A 16,018-nucleotide genomic window follows, 5' to 3' on the forward strand; every position below is an offset into this window, starting at 1 on the left:
AGGGTCAGCTCAAGTTGGACAGTTGGGAGACAGTCAGAGAGGTAAGTTTGCGTTGGTTTGGACATGTGCAGTGGAGAGATGCTGAGTATATTGGGAGAAGGATGCTAAAGATAGAGCTGCCAGGTAAGAGGAAAAGAGGAAGGCCTAAGGGGAGATTTATGGATGTGGTGAGAGAGGACATGCAGGTGATGGGTGTAAAAGAATGAGATGCAGAGGACAGAAAGATATGGAAAAACATGATCCGCTATGGCAACCCCTAACGGGAGCAGCCGAAAGACGAAAAAGAAGATATCTTGAGAGATGGCCAAAACAACTCTGTTATCATTGACAAATTTCTCCTTGGAACACCATAGCCATTCCATGTATTTGTAAAAGTCCACCAACAGCACAGCTGATTCATATTAATGAAATAATATGAATATTATTAGCCAAACCAAATTTAACAGATAAATGGGTATATTTGAAGATATCCACAGATGCTGACTGCTTTAGTTAGAGATATGGGGCAAACACACTTTAGTACAGTCTGTAGTTGGCAAACAATAGTACATCAAACTGGATTTTGAAGCTGAGGACTGGACATGCTCATAAACAAATTTTTACAAACTGAACTTGGTGAGAACAGAAAACACAGTGGAAGACTGAAAAAGATGTTGGCAACTCATGATCTGTAGTTAAAGGTCACTTCGTTGTAAAGGACTAAAGGAAATCTTGTGAAGAGGTTGGTCATGATCTGGTGTCAAAATTTAGACTTTTTGACTTACAAAGTGTTTCAGAAGAAAAGTGTAAGCGAGAAGTGGCCTTGTGTGAAGCACGTATGTTGCTCTGTCATGAAGCATCAAACTGGAGATGTATTTTAGCCAACAGTGTAGCATCTGGTCAATATCGATAGAGTGACGGTTGCTGAGAAATTTTAATCAGATTTTGATTTATCATGCTGTACGTACAAGGGAGAAAACATATTGTAATAAAACTTTATCTGCAGGCACAAGTACACTTCAAATAAAATTAAGACTTACCTGGGTGGAAGTCTGTAGATGGAACACTGGCAGCACTAGATTGGCCACCTTAGAGACCCAACTTCAACAAAACCGAAGATGTTTGAGTAGGGAAAATAAGAGGAAGCAGCCAAAATCAAAAGAGAGTTTCTACATTCTGGAACATTATCGCATAACATTCTGAAGCCTGCTTAATTTTTCATGATCGTCATGTTCATGGACAGGGCACCATTCTTTCTGCAGGGCCTCCTCTCTCTCTCTCACATACTCTCGACATATTCTGAAATCCAGTGCTGTTCTGAAAGGCTTGCCTTTGGGGATGTATTAGGAAAACAGACTCTGTTGCATTGTACAGACTCCATAAACAGATAACGACCAGACCCAGCACGTGGTTCAAATCAAGAACCGTTTATCCATGTGGTAGCAGGTCAACCCACTACACCATCCATTATATTTCTAAACATTTTTTTAAAGAAATTTTAAATTATTGAATCTACTAAGGATATACAAACGAAATTGATTCTGCTGAAAAATTAAGCTGAATTACATATTACTCACTTCTAAGAATGTTTTTTCTTTTTTGCTATTAGTATAGTTAAAAAATAGTTAACACATAATAATAGGTTTTACCCATCACATTGGGAAAAGGAAGCATCACATAAATAAAAAAAAAACCAATCTGTTTTGAATGGTTATAATAGGTACTGTATTAAAAACTTAATATGGCACCTTGCACTGATAAGCCACAGTGAAATTATTTTGATTTTTGTGTCTTTGCTTCTGTCTCAGTGTAAATTGCTAATTGTGTTATTTATAGGTTATCCACAGTAATTTGATGTAATCACCTTCAGCTTACAATGTTTATTTTTATTCTCTATATGTAGCAACATCCTGTATTGCCAGTGTCAGTGTGAAGTGATTGGAGCCACTAACCAGGCATACTGAGCCATACTTTTTGTATGGCTTAAAGGCATAGATTATTTTATGGAATAGTGGAACAAAGTGTAAGATCTTGTAAAGAAAAGCAAAAGTTTAATTGCACTTTGTTGTTTATACTATTAAGACTTTTTGTATTTTCTAGTAGTATTTGTTGGTCAGGCTCTATTTTTCATCTTACAAATAAGTTTCCAGTCTAGGTTTGTTTGTTTATTTATTGTATTTATTAAGAAAATTAAGAAATTTAACAAAAAGGAGACAGTTCTCTTCATTGAGCCTCAGTAGCTTTGTTTTCTCTGTATCCCATCCAGCAGGCTTTTACCAGGCCTTAAAGTGTTAATGTGTTAATTGCAGTAAGGAGACTGTGGAAGATTGTGGGTTCGCTTCCCGGTTCCTCCCTGTGTGGATAGCGCTTTGAGTACTGAGAAAAGCGCTATATAAATGTAATGAATTATTATTATTATTAATTGTTCCAGACCTCACATTCTTCTGTTCAGTCTTATACCTTAGTTTGCAGTGTTTATTGTCCTTTAAAAGCACTGGTATAAGATTCAGTTAATAGTTGATTTTGAATGGAATACTCTTCTTTAGTTATTTAAAAAACAAATAACTCATGAACTATAGCTGATGATATACCATCATATCTGGTGTACTGGATGCAATTTTTTCTTCCAGTATGGATTTCATAAAAATAGTTTTAACAGTATGCTGAAAATTACAGGAAAATGTGAACACATGTGAGCATAAAATACAAAATGTGCATTCAAAATGTGCATTGCGAAGTATTGTTTTCCTCTTGTATATTACTTTCTTAAAGGCAATTTCTTTGTTTAGAGACTGTAACAGGTGAACCTGTTCCTTTAAGAGTACTGCCCAGAGTACAATGCATTTCAATGTAAGTGGTGAGTTGATTAAATAAATTTGAAGATAGAACAGACAGAAGCCACTTCTTGTACTTTGTTTGTCTTGACAGATCCAGGAACTTAAATGAGTTAGGAAAAGACCAGCTCTTTAATTGTTTTGAGCAAAGTAAATACCCACGATCAAATCTGAAACAAGCATTTTAGTGGATAATAGTGTGCATAGTTAGTTCATAGTACATTTGTTGTTTGTTAGAAATTGTCTCAGTATAGGAAGAATACGTAAGTGCATTATACAGGTATCTACTAAAACAGTCAGAATTTATCATTATACCATGATATGGATTTATCGCAATGCTGCTCACTAACTGATATGAAGACAATATCAGATTACTTGGTCTTCCTTGTTAATTAAAAGATTTGCTTTGTTTTTACCATATCTGTAGAGAGCTTTGTATCAGCAGTTTTCTTTTGTAAAATATGTCCCACAGGATCCATTCAGTCATGCCCGCAGTCAGTTCACAAAAGTATATTTTGTCTTTCAGAGAAATTAATTTCCTTGAAGTAATAGAAACAAAATTATGTCCATTAGAACTTTTTATCTTGTCTTTGTGATGGAAAAAATGACTAGTGTGCCTAATTGCATTCTTAGTTTTGTACATTTCTTTTTCTTTTTTCAGAAAAACGTTTTTTAAAAAAGAGCCCTCAATCACAACAGCAAAAAGTAAACATTCTGTTATCTGCACTCTGAAGATCCTTTTAAAATAGGAAATAGTTTAGGCTTTGTAAGTTTCCTAACCACTGATTTAAAACAGTAATACAGGTACTAGAAAGCCATTCATTCATTGTATAATAAGGAAGTAGTTACCCTGCATTGTTCTAAGTATGATGTTTTTAAAGGTAGTTTGGATCATGGGGAAAAACAAAAGTTCCATCTGTTTTTTGTCTGCCTATCTTTGGTATCAAAGTCAGGTGATTTTCATAGCCAGAAGCAAAGATGTTTGTTTTCAATTGACAGGTAATTGCATTAGGCAGAGTTATGTTATATGATGTTTCTTTTAGCTTATAAACATTAAAGTTTACCTCACAAGTATTTCTTGCATTATTCCTTTCCTTTATGTTAGAAATCATTAGTCACTGTATTCAAGTGTTCAAAAATTCAAGTAATAATGCAGCTCCTGTTTATCAGTGCTCCTAAATGTCCAGTTACTCAGTAAGATATACCTCCTAGCTCTGCTCGTTGGTGGAGATCTTGTTTCCATGAATTCTCTTAACTGTAATGAATAGCAGTCATGTGTTCATAGCTCTTTTAATGTATTAAATGTTTTTCTTCTAAATCCAGGTTGCATCACATTTACTGTACATTGGCTTTTTAATCTCTCATACATTTATCTTACTGCCTTTGGCAGGTACTCATTAATGAGTGAAGGTACATAAGTGGAACTGTGGGTCTCTGAAGCGATGGAAAATAAAGGAGAAGGTTCACTGTCGGATCTCAAATTGGTTGCTCACCCTCGAGCAAAAAGCAAAGTTTGGAAGTACTTTGGATTTGATACCGATGCTGAGGGATGTATATTGCAGTGGAAGAAGATATACTGTCGGATATGTATGGCTCAGATTGCCTACTCTGGAAACACTTCCAACTTGTCCTACCATCTTGAAAAGAATCATCCCGATGAGTTCTGTGAATTTGTGAAAAGCAATACAGAGCAAATGAGAGAAGCTTTTGCTACAGCATTCTCAAAGTTGAAGCCTGAAACGTCACAACATTATGTACAGGACACTATAATCATGAAGCCCAGCTACGTGTACGAGAACAGAAAACACCAAGATCTGACTTCTGCAGTCATTGGCTTCATATGTGAGGGAATGTATCCAGTGTCTGTGGTTGATGAGCCAACCTTTAGAGCCCTTCTGAAAACTGCAGATCCACGGTATGAACTCCCAAGCAGAAGCTACATATCAACCAAAGCCATCCCTGAAAAATACTATTTGGTCAAGGAGGTTATATTTAAAGAACTAGCAGATGTGATATGGTGTGGGGTGTCTGCCGATATGTGGAGAAGTCCCAACCAAAACCGGACATATATCACCTTAACTGCTCACTCCCTGAACAATTGCAGTATTAGCAGCCTAATATTAACAACCCGGTGCTTAAAAACGTTTGAAGTACCTGAAGATAACACTGCGGAAAACATCACACGGGCACTTTATGAAGCTTTTGTGGAGTGGGGTATCAATGGTAAAGTCTTCAGTGTTACGACCAATTGTTCTGTGGACATTGTCAAGGCTTGCTCCCTCCTTGACCTTCCTGTGCACATGCCTTGTTTTGGACATACTGTGAACCAAGGAATAATCCAAGCATTTCAGCTTCCAAAGCTAAGTTCTCTATTGAGTCGTTGTAGGAAGCTGGTGGAATATTTTCAACAGTCTTCAGTGGCAATGTATATGTTAAGGGAAAAACAAAAACAACAGAATGTGGCACAATGCATGCTAATAAGTGACAGAGTAACTTGGTGGGTGAGCACACTTGCAATGCTTCAACGACTAAAGGAGCAACAATTTGTTATTGCTTCTGTGCTTGTAGAAGATAGCAACAACCATCACTTGATGCTTGAAGCAACTGAGTGGAGCACAATTGAGGGGCTTGTGGACTTGCTATTGCCCTTTAAGCAAGCAGCAGATATGATGACAGCATGCAAATATCCAACGATCAGCATGGTGAAACCTCTGTTGCATATGCTTTTGAACACTACATTAAAAGCTAAAGACAGTGATCTTAAAGAAATTAGCATGGCAAAGGAGATAATAACCAAAGAACTCTCTTCTACTTACCAGCAGACACCTGAAATCGACATGTTCCTCAATGTGGCAACTTTTATAGATCCTCGGTACAAAAAATTGCCATTTCTTTCCCCATTTGAGCGAGCTCAAGTAGAGAATCGAGTTATTGAAGAGGCAAAGGCTATGTTAGAAAAATGGAAAGATGGATGTTCTGGGTCTGAAGACCCACTTCATTTCTCAGACGAACCTCCAATTAAAAGACCGACAACCTCAACTCCACCTCCTGTCAATAATGCCAACAACATTCTGTCTGTTATCTTTTGCCAGACAGGCTCTGATGAGAACCAGGAAGAGCTGCACGCTCAGGTAATGGAGGAACTGAGCAACTTTAAATCTCAGAAGGTTCTTGGACTCAATGAGGATCCTCTGAGATGGTGGTCTGACCGTTTAGCCTTATTTCCCATTTTACCAAAGATTCTTCAGAAGTACTGGTGTGTTCCAGCCACAAGCATCTTCCCCGAGAGACTTTTCAGCTCTTCTGGTAATGTTTTAAGTGGGAAGAGAAACCGGCTTGCTCCTGCACATGTGGACCAACAAGTTTTTTTGTATGAAAACACTCGGAATGGATGTGAGCCTGAGCCTACTGATGAGGACGAGAGTGAGTGGGGTACGGAACAGGACCATGTGCTGAGTGTAGGTGACACACATGCTATGCATTCTAATATGGTTAACGCAAAAGACACTGGCTTCTTTTGAACTTGCTTTTTAGTATTTCACTGTTGGAATTTCCTTTTATTCTTTTGAATGTTGTAACTTTTACTTGTCTGTGTTTAATTCAGTGTATTGTGGTATTATTTAACACAGTTTTACACTGTACAAAATAAATTATTCATGCATAATTAAAACATCTCAAGGACATTGTTTCAAAATGTAATACTGAAGTAAATGTTTTTGCCTGCTTTAGAAAATTTTTAATGTACTGCCAAAGCAGGTGCCTTGCAAATGATTAATGAACTAATACATTTTTGTAAATGTGATGTGAAGTTATGATAAATATTTTAAATTAATGTATTTATAGTGCTGTGGTGGAGAAGAGCTAACCTTGTTACAAATTACCGTAGAAATGACTGGTGTTTGGCAAAGGATTAATTTGCCTTTTACAGTTAAAAGGCAAATTAGTTAAATTACAGTTGGAAACATTTTGATTTCATTTATCTGTATATTAAAACCTAGTAAGGCGCACCAGGTTGCTGACCAGTTTTAATGTGCCATTTTAATTCACTAGCTTATAATTACTTTTGTGTAAATGGCCTTAAATAAGTATCTGATGGTATGCTAGCACACATTAACCAACATATAAAGTAAAAACTTAGTTTAAGCAGATGATGTAAAGGGAATGGGAAAAATGATTACTTGTAACATTTATAATGCAAAAAGTATACTGCATAGATCCTGGGGAAATTTGGTGCAAAAAACCATAAAGTTTAGCAATTTTATTTTTTGTAAAAATGTGAAGTTTTTTAAGGTAATTTTAACACTGTGACATATACCTGACAATTATTTGCAAATGGTGTCAAGCATTGATTTGTAGCATAGCTCATAGCTGTTTTTGGTTAATAGCTTGTTGTTTTACATCAAGGAAGAAAACCTGTTGATTCTGATGCATCTAAATAATTGACTTGATTTTTTAAAAATCTTTTTAATAAAAACACATGAAATGTCTAAAAGTAATTATGGTAAATCCAGTACATACGAGCAATGCATTATTCAATTAATAATCCTCCAGTCATCTATCCATTTCCCATTGTGATTGTCCCATATAGTTTTGTTTGCATTTTAAACCTATCCTGGCAGCATTAAGAACAAGGTTGGGAACCAATCCTGGATAGGCAGCCCCTTGTGAATTCTCGTGGTAATTCAAGTGTTCCAATTTTATAAGCAGCAGAAAGCCTAGTTTATTTAAGTTTTGTGTGAAGGTTAGCTATGTAAAGCCTTTTTTGCACACAAATATCACAAATTTCCCTCAGGTGTCTTAGCATATTTTGGTAAAGTTTAAAAAATCCTGCTGCCACTATAAAGGAGTCCTTTATGTAAGCATAACCAGAAGTGCAGTTAATTTCAAGTTATATTAACTTGTACCTTCATTATGATTATTTAAAAAAAAAATCAATGAAATCTACAAATAACAGTCAAGTTTCAAATTAGTTTCTCTAAAAATGTAAATGGAAAGCCTGATCATGTTCTGAAATCTGTAATCTTGTTGAAATTCAGATACTCATCTTGTACACTGTTAACGGTAAGACTGCATTGTGTAAAGTCATGTTATAAGATGTGTCACTTTGTATCAAATGTAAGAGACCAAGCATTCTGTTCAGTTATATAAAAGTAACTAAAGTAGGTTTCTTTTATATGTTCTAATTTTCTTTAATTTTAACATTTTTTCATGTATGTTAAAGAAATACTTATTTTTAATAAATACTGTATTTCCGTTTTGTGACTTTTTTTTGTTATGTGGACAGTGTCTGTTTCCATTTTAAATTAATACTGTATTACTTATATTTTCTGTTACGGACAAATGCAACCCATATAAAACTTAAATAATGTAGTTTATGGGAAAGTTGTTAAGACGTTGTACATTAAACAAAAAATGAAAGTTATGATATTCTCAGCTCTAATTTTATTCTGTTGAATAAGTTGTCCTGTCACCATGTGCTGAACTTTTTGTCAGTTGCACATTTAGCTAAATTAGCTTTGTAGATCATGTTCATTTCTCATTGAATATAACTATGCAAGTTTTCAGTTTAATTCATTTTAATTATACCCTTTTCATTCTTGTGCACTGCTAAAAGTATAAACAATGAAAAATACATAAAATATGTTGTGTAGTACTTTTTGAAAGATGTAATAAAATGAATGACATGAATATGGGTAATTTTAAAGCTGTTAACTTCAGTATAACCTTCATAAGCAGTACACTAATATATATATATATATATATATATATATATATATATATATATATATATATTAATATATATATAATATATATATGCGTTTAAAAATTTATTTTAATTTTAAGGCTTTTTACATTAACCACAGTTAATTTTCTTTGTGGAAACACATTTTATATTTTAGGTGCATTAAGTAAGACTTCATAGATAAATATTTCTTTTCACTTTTAGTGAGTCTGTGAACTTGTAATTTTTAAATACAAAAATAAATAACTTTCATGATTCATGTAATGTAACAGTATTGGTGGCCTGTTTCATAGTGTATAATTCAGAGTATAAAATACATGATAAACTTCTGAAATTCCTCAATTGCCTCCCTTATACCTGTATGTGTTTTGAGAAATATTTATTGTTCCTAAAGCATTTGCCTCATATTAAAAAAAAGACCAAATCTGTTACAAAAACGTTTTTGTTGATGTGTTTTAAAATATCGGATTTGCAGGACACTCACTCTGCAGAGTCCTCACACGGCTGGGCATTACAGGAGAGGCCAAACAGAAGGCCGTTAAATCTGCAAGTGAAGCCACAAAGAAAGCCTCAAGGTGGCTTTGGGTAAAGAGGGCTGATCTGTGGATCGCTACTGGGACGCAAGTTGGGGATTGATCAACCCTGGCTGGGTCACCTGAGCGAGGGTGTATGATGTTGCAAGACCCGAAACGCCGATGACCTCAGGATACGTCACTGATGATGCGTCCCAGTGCATCCAGAAGGTGTTTCTTATATAGTAAACAGTGCAATTCAAAACAGTAAATGAAAGTGGATATACTGTATAAACCTCCTCTGGACCAATGATTCATGTTTTTTATATTAAAAACTAAATTAATTACAAAAACTAGAATGCCAATGAAAGAATGCAAGGTTATACATTGTTTTACAGCTAGCCTTGTAAAACAGTTCACTGTTTTCTAAATTATTTATATATACTACCAGTCAAAAGTTTTAGAATACTTCAGTTTTCCCAGTTTTTCTTGAAGTGTATTCTGTTGAAATACAATGAATGACCTAAAATGGTGACGATATGAGCAGTAAACTGCCAGAGGTTTCAATTTAAAGTTTAGGTTAGTAGAAACTGAAAAAAATGAAACTTCAGAATATTACAAAGGAGCCTTCTTCAGTGAACAACTAATAGGTTACAACCTACAGATATTCTGAGGCAATTAAAGTAAATTAAACTTTGCAAGTTAAAGCAAACAATTTTCACGTGTCCCAACTTCTGTTGATTACTTTAAACTGCTCTGTCTGTCTGTCTTAAAGGAGAGTTTGAAAAGACTGTGTTACTATACTCTTTGAAATAAAACTTGGCAATTAACAAATTAAGTGAGACAGAGCATTATTACCAGTAGAAGTGTAGTCCTTTCATTTAGTGAAATTGCAACAAAAAAAAAAAAATCAAAAGTGGTACAGTGGCGTTCAACACAATCAAAAAGCAATTGGAAATTGGGAGAAACATGGACTTGAAGAGATCTGGCAGACCCAAAGTCAGAATCTAATCAGAAGACAAGTTTCTGAGAGTCACCATCTTGCATGATCACAGACGCCTCATAGCACAACAGCTTCAAGCACAGCTTAACAGTGCAGGTCGAAAAAAGCAAGTCTCAAGTTTCTACTGTGAAGAGGAGATTTTGTGCTGCAGGTTTGACAGGGTGAAAGGCAGGAAGAAAGCCATTCCTTTAATGACAAAATGGGGCCTTGAAATACTGGCTGTGGAATTCTGCAGAATGGAGAAAAGTCTTATGGAACGATGAATCCGAATTTAAAATCTTTGGTTCATCACGCAGGGTGTTTGTACACTGTCGAGTTGATGAAAGGATGGTTCCTTATTGTGTGACACCAACTGTCAAATAGGAAGGAGGAAGTGTGATGGTCTGGGGTTCTATTGCTGGAGGCAGAGTTGGTAACATGCACAAAGTGACTGGCGTTCTGAATTAAAAGAGTTACCACAGTTTGGCTGTTATATCAGCTAAAGGTGGTTACTTTCTTTAATCAAAAATTTGAATAAAATGTTATACACTTGTTGATTCCTTGACTTATTTTTTTTATTTTCCATTGTTTGTTCTTTGCCTTGATTTCATTAAACATTAACATATTAAACTGCATTCTTTTCCATAAAAACTGAGGTGTTCTAAAACCTGTTACATTAAAAGCCTTCTTAGGTAATGCATTGTTACTACCTAAAAACTGAAGTAAAAAACAAGACCTACCTTTATTGAGAATCCATCATTATGCATGTTCTTTGTTAATTATTATTATTTTTGCTAAAGCAAATCCTTTTATGATTTGCCTGGTATCATATTTTACTTTTTGAATAAACTTGATGAAGAAAGTATGGTAGAAGTGTTAACTGTCTGGTGTTAGTAATAAAAAAAAAGCTTAATTTATGGAGGAAATTGGAGAAAAGTTATTCTCCCTATTTTTTCCCCACAGTATTGTACTGTATTGTTTTGTTTTTTTTTAAACACAAATGACTTTGTAAATGTGAGACTTCTTCCCACTTTCTTACATGGAGAAGCCTTGTTGTCAGTTTACTCCTGAGTGATTGACTAAAATGAGGCGATTGCAAATAAATCTTCAGCTATCCTCAAAAGTGATTTATTTGCTTACTTGCCTATTTTAACATCCATATAGTGGGCACATACAGTGCCTGTAAAAGAATGAAGTAAATGATTATCTTTTTGTGAAGTTTTCCAGTGAAGTGCTTGGTATTCAGAGTTCCTGATTTTAGAAATGAGAACTTTTAAAGCCAGGTATATGCAGCTTTCTGAGCTTTGATATAAAGTATACTTTTGAAGCATTAATTTTCCTGTAAACAAAGATGTTTTTGTTATTCCAATAGACACAGTTGAGGGCTGTTTCAACATTAGCCATTGTTGATGATAGGAATGAAATATTACTTTAGAGCCAGGTGTATTTAAAAGTTAGGCTATTTAAGTTGCTCTTATTTTAGTAAGAGTTTTGTTTTTTTCCCCTTTTCCTAGCAAGGAAGTATTTCTGCTTATCATTATTAATTATTTAAGTGTCATTTGAAGGAATTCTTCGGAGTTTGTCTTTTTTCCTGATTGAACATCACTGAATCGATCATCCATAACTGCACTTAGGCAGTGCCCGGGCTGCAGTCTGCATGTGGTATTTTGGAGATGCGAGACAATATTACTGTTGGCTGTAAAGTTAATGGCATTGGAGTTTGAAACTGTGAGAGAGGCAGGCAGTACTGAAGTGACATTAACTGCAGGTAGAAGCTCCTGTCGCACTTTACGCAACTGTTGTTATGCTTCTGACTTTGTCCAGAAACAGCTTTATGATCTTAGTCTCGGAAAGTCTTTCTCCCTTGGGACGACTAGAATCTTTTCCTGAGTAAGGAGTGGCATTGCACATGTACAGTACTTTGTCAGCATGCCCGTGTCGATCAAACACAGGAAGCTCTGCAGCCTACTTGTGACTTTAAGCTGTATGAAGAGAAGTAAGTAAATCAAGTTAAATAACATTTGATCTGGCTTTTATATAAGTAAATAATCACAAACAGGACTTTGCATGATATCTTGGCGAGCTCTGTAAGCCCTGCTGTTTCGTTGAAGGACATGTGTGTGGCAGATTCACTGGCAGGATGACGCCTGACCTCTTGCTGCATTCAAACGGTGCCATCTTTCACCTTTACGCCTGATGCAGCTGCGTTGTTCTTGTGTGACTGGGCGTTTCTTGCAGGGAGGTCTTCTGTTCTCTTTCTTCGATATAGAATCCTCGTCTGAGTTCACCTCTGTTATAGCACGTCTCTATTTGAAAACAGCAGTGCCAGATCTTGGCCGCGGCGATAGGGAGAATGGGATAGCAGTCTCCCTGTTACATGTGCTTATTGACACATTTGCAAAACAAAAGATGCTAATGGAGAGGTGCAAAGAAATTTAAGGTGGCCCAGGATTTCGAGTTTTTTCGTAGGGTTCAGGCATTCTAGTGTTCAGCAATATAAGAATGATGAAGCACAGTAGGGAAAAAAAAATGAACGGGAGAAGACAGGAGTTATGAAAGATCCAAAGCAGGAAGAGAGGTTATAAGATCAAAAATAAACAGAATGGGTACTGTATGGCAGTATTACACATTAGATTGACAAAACAAATGTGGTCAGATCGGGGTTCGCTGGTGACCTTGTTCGGTGAATGTTTTCCTAGAAATTTGCCATTTGACCAGCTCAGGTGAACATTTTTTTCCTAGTGCCTCATGATGCTTTGTGAAGCCAGCATGAACTTCACAGAGGGGTAGCAGCCATGTGAAGCATTCTCACGCATGCGTACTGTAAATGTACTCCAGTTAAGCTGTGGAGCTGTCTGCTTTGTGCATCCAAGTGTCTGTTAATGGTAATTTTGTTTGAATTGTGGCTATCAAATGGAAATGCCATTGGCAGACTTTTGGACTTGATCCCAGAATATGCAGGCTTAAAAAAATATCCAAATAATAAAAGACTTTATAACCAACACCCACCCTTTACTATATATTGCCTTTGATTCCTGTATGTCTAATCATTTTTCCTCTGATGATGACACCTGGTAGTTTGTTGAAAGCTTAGGAATAAATTCCTGTTTTAAGATAGATGACTCATTTTTTCCCTTTGTGGATTTTCAGCTGCAAATATATAAACAAAACTTACAGTATTTCCATTTGAGGAGTACATTTACTCTGAGGCTCCATAAGGAAACAGTCTGGTGTGTACCATTTACTTTTACACTTTGTGACAAGAGCAATACCCTTAGAGCACCACTTACTAGAATTATATTATAATTAGTCTAGTGCTTTTTATATAAAGGGGGCACGGGAGGGATGTGCGCCAAATTTCCCAGCGAGTGTAACTACTGGCAAACATGATAACGTGGCAGGCTAGCCAATGTTTGGGCTAAGCAGATACCAGCTTTTTTTTTTTTTTTTTTTTTTTGCACCTTTGTCTTCCATCAAAAAGATAGAAACACCTTGTAAATAGTAATAAATCTTTTGTGATTGTTATTATTTCACAGCTTTTAAGATTTGTGCATATGGCCCAAACACTCATCCCTTATATGAACTCAGTAAGGACTCATTGATTGGTTTGTGCCCACTGCTTCATGGCACAGCCAATCAGTGCATAGATATACAGTGCCGTACAAAATGTTGGGGGCGAAGACATTTTTCCTTATTTTTCCTTTTCCTCTGCTCCACAGTTTAAAATTGTAAATCGAATAATTTAGATGTGATTAAAGTGCAGACTTTTATTTAAGGATATTAATTTTGGTCACACCATGTAGAAATGACAACACTTTTTTTACATGGTCTCCCCAATTTCAAGGCACCATAGTGTTTGGGTCACAGCAATGGCAGGTTGTTTAAAACAGGCTTATTTAATACTTTGACACACATCGATTTCTTGAAGTCTGCGATTCATAGGCATCACCAGGTGCTGAGGATCTTCACTGGTGATGCTCTGGTAAACCTCTAATGTAGCCATCTTCAGCTCCTAGTTGTTTCAGGTGCTTCTCTCCTTAACACTAGAATTACCAGAGCATACGAAAAAACTCGTAGATCCGGCCCACCTCTCCACCAGCGTCTTTTGTCCTCTAAATGTGCTGATAAAGACATGCTGCCAGCAGCTGGCTATTCCAACTCCCCACCATCTTAGAACGTGCACAAACTTCTCCCAGCTCATGCCTTGATTGATTATCAGCAGGAACAACGCACATGTTGATCTTTTTTTTTTTCTTTCAGTACATGTGCCTTCCCTGTTTATTTATATATCTAGTGAGTTTCTGCCTGTCTGTCTCTCTATTACGCAGTGCTCTGTCTGTCTGTGTGTTATGGATCTTAAAAATAACAGTTATAAGGACAGTTGTTCATGTTAATTGCAGTCTCAATTGTTAAAAAATATTTTAAAAGGAGCATCCCACATGAAAATATAACAATCTCATTAATTGACAGTGCTTACCAATCTATAAATTTTATGTCCATTTGAGGTTAAAAAGGAAAAAAAAATAACACTTTCTCCTCAATGGGGAATCGAACTCAGGTCTGTGAGGCACAGCAAAGCTGCTGCGATCTGAAAAGAAAATCTTAGCACACTACGCCACAGAAACTGTTGTATCATCTTTGAACCTTTTGTGAAAGTGTTTATTTGATCTTTGGAACTCGGTCTTTACACATTCTATACTTTATGCCTACATTTTGTAACATTTATTACTAAAATATGAAAAAGTTTCTGTTTTAACAATGTGTTTACACATATTAATGTTGAAACGAAACACACATAAAATGCGTGTGTTCCAAATAACGATCTATTATTTCCACTCTAAAACTCCAGTTCAGTCACTCCCAGATAATCAATCAAGGCATGAACTGGGAGAAGTTCATGCACGTTCTAAGACGGTGGGGGGATGGAATAGCCAGCTGCTGGCATGTCTTTATCAGCACATTTAGAGGACAAAAGACACTGGGGGAGAGGTGTGAATGGATTTAGGAAGCGATTTAAGGTGGGCCGGATCTCCGAGTTTTTTCGTAGGCTGTGGTAATTCTAGTGTTAAGTTTTCTCTTCAGCATATGGAAGTCCTGCTCAATTGGATTTTTTTAGCTTTAGAAAAACTCCTGTGTAGCCTTAGCTTTTGGTGGATGACCTGTTCTAACGTATGCGGCAAACATAATGCTAAGTATATTCAGGCCCGGCAAGTACTTGGATTAGAGACCATCTTGGAAAATCTTGGAGTTCTGCAGGAAAAGGTGTTGGGAAGGCCAGCAGGGGGTGCTTACCCTGTGGTCTGAATGTGGATCCCAATGCCCCAGTGCAGTGATGGGGACACTGTTCTCTAAAAGTGGCACCAATCTTTAGATGACTCTCTGTGATCATAAAAGATCCCTGGGCATCCTTCATAAAGATCAGGGTTTATCCTGAAGTCCTGGGTGAATTTCCCACCTCGGCCTAGTCACTCTGGTCCACTAATCATCCCCTGTCCCTAACTGGCTATCTCTCTCACTACTTCACCACTTAACAGGTAATGTGTGGTGAGCGTATTGGCGCAGAAATGGCTGCCGTTGCATCATCCAGGTGGATGCTACACATTAGTGGTGGTTGAAGTGGCTTCTCACTCACTGAAGCTCTTTGAGTAGTGATAGAAAGCACTATATAAAAGTAAAGAATTATTATTATTATTATTGGATCATCTTGTTGTAGGATGAAGCACCATCCAATGTGTTTGGAGGCATTTATTGGAACTTGAGCAGATCAGACACTTCTCTACGCCTAAATGTTCATTGTGCAGCTGCCATCAGCAATCACATCATCAATAAAGCGAAGTGTGCCAGGACCTGTGGCAGCCGTGCATGCCCAAGCCATAACACCCCCACAGCTATGTTTAACAGATGATGTGGTCTGCGCTATATTTTGCTCCACCACTCTGATGCGTCTCATCCATCTACACAACTTTTT

General features: G+C 36.5%; 2 protein-coding genes across 3 annotated transcripts in view; both read left to right on the forward strand.

Moving 5' to 3' along the window:
• The window catches only part of LOC114650937 (E3 SUMO-protein ligase ZBED1-like), a 253,370-nt gene extending 245,299 nt beyond the window's left edge, over positions 1-8,071 (forward strand). For both annotated transcript variants that reach the window (XM_028800886.2, XM_028800885.2), the window contains exon 2: positions 4,204-8,071. In XM_028800886.2, coding sequence (XP_028656719.1) covers positions 4,256-6,334 — 2,079 coding nt within the window. In that variant the 5' untranslated portion in view covers positions 4,204-4,255 and the 3' untranslated portion in view covers positions 6,335-8,071. The remainder of the gene's footprint in view (positions 1-4,203) is intronic.
• The window catches only part of dhrsx (dehydrogenase/reductase (SDR family) X-linked), a 443,758-nt gene that overhangs the window by 45,182 nt on the left and 382,558 nt on the right, over positions 1-16,018 (forward strand). The gene's annotated exons all lie outside the window — the stretch shown is intronic.

Source organism: Erpetoichthys calabaricus, chromosome 4 (assembly GCF_900747795.2).
Source record: "Erpetoichthys calabaricus chromosome 4, fErpCal1.3, whole genome shotgun sequence".
NCBI classification, from domain to species: domain Eukaryota; kingdom Metazoa; phylum Chordata; class Cladistia; order Polypteriformes; family Polypteridae; genus Erpetoichthys; species Erpetoichthys calabaricus.